This window comes from Lepidothrix coronata, unplaced genomic scaffold (genome assembly GCF_001604755.1).
Source record: "Lepidothrix coronata isolate B3197 unplaced genomic scaffold, Lepidothrix_coronata-1.0 Scaffold290, whole genome shotgun sequence".
Lineage (NCBI taxonomy): Eukaryota > Metazoa > Chordata > Aves > Passeriformes > Pipridae > Lepidothrix > Lepidothrix coronata.
In genome coordinates, this window is record NW_016690470.1 from 878,125 (window position 1) to 885,255 (window position 7,131).

At 65.6% G+C, this 7,131-nt stretch overlaps 1 protein-coding gene across 1 annotated transcript; it reads right to left on the bottom strand.

The window, feature by feature from the left end:
• Nucleotides 1–414: 414 nt before the first annotated feature.
• ABHD17A (abhydrolase domain containing 17A) lies at nt 415–5,398 on the bottom strand. Its single transcript, XM_017837079.1, has 4 exons — nt 4,919–5,398; nt 2,985–3,179; nt 2,126–2,305; nt 415–1,325 (listed from the first exon to the last, which is right to left on the bottom strand). Exons 1-4 carry the CDS (start codon nt 5,227–5,229, stop codon nt 1,100–1,102), a joined length of 912 nt encoding a protein of 303 aa, XP_017692568.1. The 5' UTR covers nt 5,230–5,398; the 3' UTR covers nt 415–1,099.
• Between the last annotated feature and the right edge of the window lie 1,733 nt (nt 5,399–7,131).

Here is a 7,131-nt window from a genome sequence, read left to right on the forward strand (position 1 = left end):
GGCCCCCCTGTGTCCCTCAGGACCCCCCTGTGTCCCTCGCTGTGCTGGCTCTGGCACATGGCCAGCCATGGGGATGCCCCCCTGGCACACCCGAGTCTCCCCTACCACAGCTCCTGGGAGGCTGAGACCATCCTCCCTCTGCCCCTGGGATCCCATGGGATCCCCTAATCACAAGGGGCTGGCAGGGGAACGGGTTCCCATTGTCCCCACTGCAGCCCAGTCCAAGGGGGGCCAAGGGCACCTTCCCCCCACTGGCACATTGGGGCCTCCCAGTGCCCAGAGGAGGGTGACAAGGGTTGGGGATCCAGCCAAGGGCAGTCCAGGGGGGGTGCTGGACAGGGAGAGAGCCCCCCCTGGGGCTGGGTCACAGGGAAGGACCCCCAGGGGTACCCCGGGAAAGGGCACACTCAGATAAAACGTTAAACCTCTGCTCTTTATTCAGTGCCTGGTTCCCCCGGCCCGTTCCCGAGCGAGCGCTCCACAGGTTTTCCAGGGGTGACCAGAACACCAGGAGTGCTCGGGGAAGGCTGAGCAGGGCCACACTGGAGGAGGTGTGGGGCAGGAGGGCACCTCCTCTGTGCATCCCCATAGTCCCCGCGGGGACACGGCTCTGCCCCGGCCGTGGGGTGAACTCCGGGCACCGCCAGCGCTGGTCCCGGGAAAGCTCCATGGAGTGGGAACTGCCACCTCCTCTGTCCCGCCCCCTGGGACAGCGGGGAGGGGGCCGGGCCCCCCAGCCCCTCTCCAGCTCGCATTATTGCTATGTCAGAGCAGCAGAGCGGCCAGGAGGGGCTCGGGAGTTCGCTGTCCCGGGAGAGGGGACGAGGACGTGTCCGAAGCCAAGGATCCGCCGCCGGAGGGTGGGCTCTCGTGTCTCTGGGAAGGGGGGAGGAGGGAGCTGCCGTGTCTGCCCAGCCGTGCCAGGGGTGCCAGCAGCGCCAGGGCTGGCACCGGGCGGCAGGAGAGCTGTGCTTGTGTCCCAGAGGAAACAGCGCCCGTGCTCCCGAGCCTGGAGCCGAGGCCGAACAAAGTCATTGCACCTGGGATGGGGAGGGACACTGGGAGAACCGGAGGGACGGGCAGGGCCCCCCGCCCGCCCCTAGTTGCGCTGGCTGGGCAGCTCCTGGGAGATGAATTTCCGAAGGCGCTCGAGGTACTGGCTGTAGAGTTCGATGTCGTTGTGCCCGGCCCCGTCCACCCAGAGCGGCTCCACGGCCTTGGGGCAGCGCTCGAACAGCGCCAGCCCGTGGGAGAAGTCGATGACCTCGTCCTCCGTGCCGTGGATGATGAGGACAGGAGAGGTGATCTTGGAGATCTTCTCGATGCTGCCAGAAGGGAGGGTGGGGAAGAGAGGAGAGAGGGGTGAGCACGGGGACTGACACTTCCATTCCTGTCCTGCCCCCTCAAGCACATCCCGTGGGAGAGGGACCAGGAAATGCTCTTTGATCACAGGGACAGGGAGGGACAAGGAGCTGCTGCCAAGGACGAGCCCCAGGACAAGATCTGCCCTGGTGTGACAGATGAGGAGCAGCCAGCAGTGACAACATCCCCGGGGGACCTCAGCACTGCTGTAGGACATCCCTCCCCTGCCAGGATCAGCCCTGCTGTTCCCAGCCCGGCCCCAAAGGCCACTCGAGGCCATCGGGACACAGAGCGTGGGCTGGTGGCTCCCCAGGCACAGCTTCCACCTCGGGGACCGTCCCCTGGGCCCCCCTGGCCTGGCTGCAAGGGAGAGGACAAGGAAGAGCTCGTCCCTCAGCACTGCTCCTGCCACCTGCAGAGCGGGAAAACCCTGAAGGAATCACCCCTGGGGGACAGAGGGGTCCCGGGACTTGTAACACCCAACAAGGGGCAAGTGGAACAGCCCCAAAGCTGATGGGCAACCACACTGGGACAGGGTGGCCAGGAGGTGATGCCAGAGGGGACTGGGGTGCACACATGGCACAGCCCTCAGGGGGGCATGGTGACCCTGGGGAGGGTTATGACCCCCTGAGGGGAGCAAATGCCGGGCGAGGGACCCGAAGAGGGTGTTTAAGCCCACCCCAGGAAACGCTGGTGTCCAGGACAGAGCTGGCCTGGGCACTGCCCCTCCAGCCCTGTCTGCCCCTCTGCCCAGGGCACTCACTTGGGGAAGGCATCGAACCAGTAGGTCTTCTTGGTGTCGGGGAAGGCGACGCGCATGCCCGAGGTGAGCGGCGAGTGCAGCACGATGGCCGCGCACTCGTAGCGGGAGGCCAAGTCCACCGTGGGCACGGTGCCAATGCTCTGCCCGTACAGGATGATGTTCTCTGGGCTGATCCCGTACCTGGGGGGGCACAGAGCAGGTCAGCACCCACACACCTGAGTCACGGTGCCAGGAGATCACAGACTATGACTGTAGTTGGAAGGGACCCATCGGGATAACCCAGTCCAACTCCCGGCCCTGCACGGGACACCCCAAGAGTCCCACCCTGTGCCTGGTACAGCTCAGGGGTCGCCCTGCTCTGCCACAGCCCCACACGAGGCTCCCAGGGGTGTCTGTCCCCCTGGCTGGGCCCAAGGCAGTTCCCTGCACCCCCAGGAGCAGGGAGAAGCCAGGGCTGAGCTGCCAGGTGAGCTGTGAGGGTGCCAAGGCTCTCCCTCGCCAGGGGCAGGGTTATGGGGGGCTCACAGACCCCGGATCGCAGCTGTGTGGGGCAGCCCCCAGCTCTGGGTCACGCTGCCAGCCAGGGCAGAAGAGGCAGAGCCCAGCACAGGGCTGCACCCCAAACCCAGAGGGGGAGCCGGGGCTGAGCCAGACCGGGAGCACAGCTTGTGCCGAGCTCGTGTCCCGCAGCACCCCCGCCCTCAGGTCCCCCCGGCCGCTCCTCCCGCAGCTTTCCAACCACCCCTTCCTGTTCCGAGCGACCCAGGGTTCCCTCTCTGGGGAGGTTTCCTGTTTTCCAGGCTGCTGGACAGCAGGGTTTTCCTGAGAGCAGCACAGACATCCTCCCTGCCCCGCTCACCGCGTCCGCAGCGCCTGCCACGCGGCGTCGATGTCGGAGTAGAGGTTCCTCTCCGAGGGCTTCCCCGTGCTCACGCCGTAGCCGGAGTAGTCGTAGGAGAAGATGTTGCAGTTGATTCGGGTGCCCAGCCCGATGTAGAAGCTGCTCATCTGCCCCAGGTCCACGGCATTGCCGTGGGAGAACAGCACCGTGTACCTGACAGCGGGGAGACGGGAATGGCGCGTTATCCCGGGACGGAGATCCACGGGAAGCACCGGCCCGGCCAAAAACCAAACCCTGGGACACCAAGGGCCAACACCCCTCTGCCCAGCAAGGAAAGCCCTCGTGACACCCCCAGAGACACCCAGACCCTCCTGCTGCCGGGGCCCCAAGCGGGAACTGCAGCCCCCAAGGCAGGAGGATGATTCTCCTCAAGTTTCTGAGTCTATTTTTGGTAAAAAGCTCAGGATTTGGGGCCGTTTGCCCAATGGGGATTTCAAGTAAGAATTCTGACAAGCGGGTTTTTTTTCCTCTCCTGAGCCTGGCAAGACACCAGATGCTGGGAGAGAAGTGGATTGTGGGAGTGACAAGGCACAAGAAATTTCCACCATAAGGGGAAAAACAATGTTAATCATAAAAATTAACACTAATAGTGGATTGATGGAAGCTTGGCTCCTTTCTGCTGGAGGGAGGGAGCAGGACCCACTCCCTGCTGGGCCCCTCAAGCTGCTCTGAGGGGTCTGTGGCCAGGCTGAGCCTCCAGTCCTGGCCTGGATGCCCAGGAAGCCCCAGCAGGAAGGGGCAGGATGAGCTGTGGGGAGGTCAGACACCCAGCAGAACCTGTTATCCCAGGCTTTGGGAGGTCTGGCTCCCCCACAGCCCAGGTTCTTCCCTGCAGCCTGGAATGCTGATCCTCGGGGACACGTTGTTCCCAGGTGTGCAGGGTCAGCTGAGGTGACCTGGCCTCTCTCTGCACCCCAAACTGTGCCACTGCCCGGGCAGCAGCTGCCCAGTCCCCCCCATCCCCAGAGGGGCTCTCAGTCCCACACTCCAGGCTGCCCCTCTCCACCTTCCCAGCTCACAGATCCATGGGGGTGACCAGCAGTGGGATGTGCCCAAACCACTCCTGGGCTTCACTCTCATCACTCTCCTCCTTGAGGAATCCAATGTGCCCATGGATTAGACTGAACAGAGCAGGCTCTGGCTCTCCTGGCTGGCACGGGCTGCTGCCCATCCCCACGGGGGACAAGCAGCCAGTGCAGCCCCTGCAGTGCACCTGGAGTCACCTCAGGGAGATCTGCAGGACAGCCTGGGGAATCCCTGCATCCCTGCTTTGCCTCTGCTCCTGCTTTAACCCCGTTCCCAGTGCAGCCACAAGCCAGACCGGTCCTGGGAGCCACCTGACCAGCTGCCTCCACCCCCTGTGGCAGGGCCAGATCCTCCAGGGGGGAGGGAGGGGAGGGGACAGGACCCCCTGGCACAGCCCCAGCCCGGCACTCTGTGCCTCCTGGGGACACTGGGGTGGGACCTGGTGGGTGCTCCCCAGGAACTCTGGGGCTCCAGCACTGCTGAAAGACCTGGTGGGTACTTCCCAAGGACACTGAAGGACCCAGTGGGTGCTCCCCGGGGACCCTTGGGGTTCCAGCCCCCCTGGGAGACCCAAGTGCGTGTTCCCCAGGGACTCTGAGAGACCTGCTTGGTGCTCCCTGATTATCCCGGTATTCCAGCTCCCCTTCCAAGCTCCAGAGGACCGTGAGGTTCCAGCAGCCATCCTAGGAGACCCAAGTGGGTGTTCCCCAGGGACCCTGAGGTTCCAGCATTCCTGGGAGACCCAATGAGGGCTCGCCAGGGACCCTGAGCGACCTGCTTGGTGCTCCCTCTGCCCCTGGGGTGTTCCCTGGGGTCCCAGCCCCCGGCAGAGCCGGCGGGTGCCCGGCAGTGCCGCGGTGACTCACCTGGCGCCGGGCACGCAGCGGACGTACATGCAGCCGACGCGGTTGCCGCGGCTGCTCTTGGTGACGAACACCTCGATGTTGTCCAGCTCCCGCTGGGAGTACTGGAAATCCGCCCTCTCCTTCAGGTGCAGCTTCCAGCGGCCGGCGGCGCCGCGCAGGGAGCCGGTGCTGGCGCTGCCCACGGGCTCGGGCTCGGGCACCACGGCGTAGGTGGGCTCGGGGGGCAGGAAGGCGAGCTTGGCCGCGATGCGGCTGGGGCAGGGCGGGCAGCAGAACAGGCAGCACAGCTGGCTCAGCGACAGCCCGTTCATGGTGAGGGGACACGGGCGGCCCCGCCCGCGGCGAGGGAGGATCCCGACGGGACAGAGGCCGGGGATGACGCCCCTGTCTGTCCTCAGCTGGCCCTGGGCACGGCGGGGCCCGGCCGGGCCGGGCAGCGCGGCGGGGATGGCATGTCCATGCGTCCGTCCGTGGGCAGCGGGGGCCTGCGGGCAGGGGGGGTGGGCACCGAGGGCTCTGCCGCGGCCACCACGCGCGTGACCCACCCCCGTTCTCCTCCCCGGCAGCCACGGGCTCCGTGTCCCCCCGCAGACACCACCCACCGCTCACAGCCCCCACGCCCGGCCCACGCAGCCCCCAAAAACAACCCTCCTCCCACACTCGCAGCCCCCGCGGGCAGCCCACCGAGCACAGGCTCACACCCACCTCCCCCCACACCCACGCCGGCAGTGGGACAAAGGACACAACCCCTCCAGGGCCAGCCCCCCCCCCGGTGCCGGCTCAGGCGAGAGGGAGAGCCGAGCTCCCGAGGAAAAAGGGGAGAGGGGAGAGAAAGGGAAAGGGAGGAAAAAAAAGCAACTATTTTCTGCAAGTTTGGGCACAGGCTCGAGCTGAGGAATGTCAAACCAGCCCACACCCCGAGGAATTTGCTCCATCTGCTTCCCAAGGGCTGGGAAAGGGGAGGAAAGGGTGGAAGGGGGAGGCCTCACACACCAAGCCAGGAGACACCACGGAAATGTTGGGAAGGAAGGGATGGCCCTGCCCCCCGTGCCCCCCCCGGCTGGTGACCATCCACAGGGTGGCACCTGGCACGGGGCAGCGCCATCCCTGCCGGCTCTGTGGGATCGGTGCCATGCAACCCCTGGGTGGGCAGCCCTGCCTGCCCCCTGCCCTCACCCCACAGCCAGCACGGGGGTCCAACCCACACCCCACGACCACCCCATGGCTGCCTTGGGGGCTGGATCCACCCCACACACACTGACTGTGGGACTGTGGGACCCCCACCCCACAGACAATGACTGTGGGACCCCTCACCCCACACACACTGACTGTGGGACCTCCACCCCACACACACTGACTGTGGGACCTCCACCTCACACACACTGACTGTGGGACCTCCACCCCACACACACTGACTGTGGGACCCCCACCTCACAGACAGTGACTGCGGGACCCCCATCTCACAGACAATGACTGCAGGACCCCCACACACACTGACTGTGGGACCCCCCACCCCACACACACTGACTGTGGGACCCCCCACCCCACACACAATGACTGTGGGACCTCCACCTCACACACAATGACTGTGGGACTGTGGGACCCCCCACCCCACACACACTGACTGTGGGACCCCCCACCCCACACACAATGACTGTGGGACCTCCACCTCACACACAATGACTGTGGGACTGTGGGACCCCCCACCCCACACACACTGACTGCAGGACCACGGCACCCCCACCCCACAGCCAGAAGGGGGGGGAGGGGATCCACACTGCACCCACCCACTGACCCGTGTGGGACCCCCCCTCACCACTGAGCAGGGGGTGTTTCCCCCTCCACTGACAGGCACGGGACCCCCACCCCATCACACTGACCAGGGTGGGACTGTGGGACCCCCCCAGACACACACTGACTATTCTGGGACCTCCCAAAAACACACACTGACGAGTCCCCCCCCATCCACTGTCCGCTGTGGGACCCCCCAAAAACACATACTGACCGTTGTGGGACCCCCCCCTCAAAAACCACCCGCTGACGGCGGTGAAACCCCCCCAAAAACCACCCACTGACCGCTGTGGGACGCCCCCCAAAAAACACCCACTGACCGGTTCCCTCCCCCTCTGACCGCGGTGGGACCCCCCCCAGACAGCCACTGACCGGTGCTCACCCTCTCATCGCTGTGAGACCCCCCCAGCCGCACACTGACC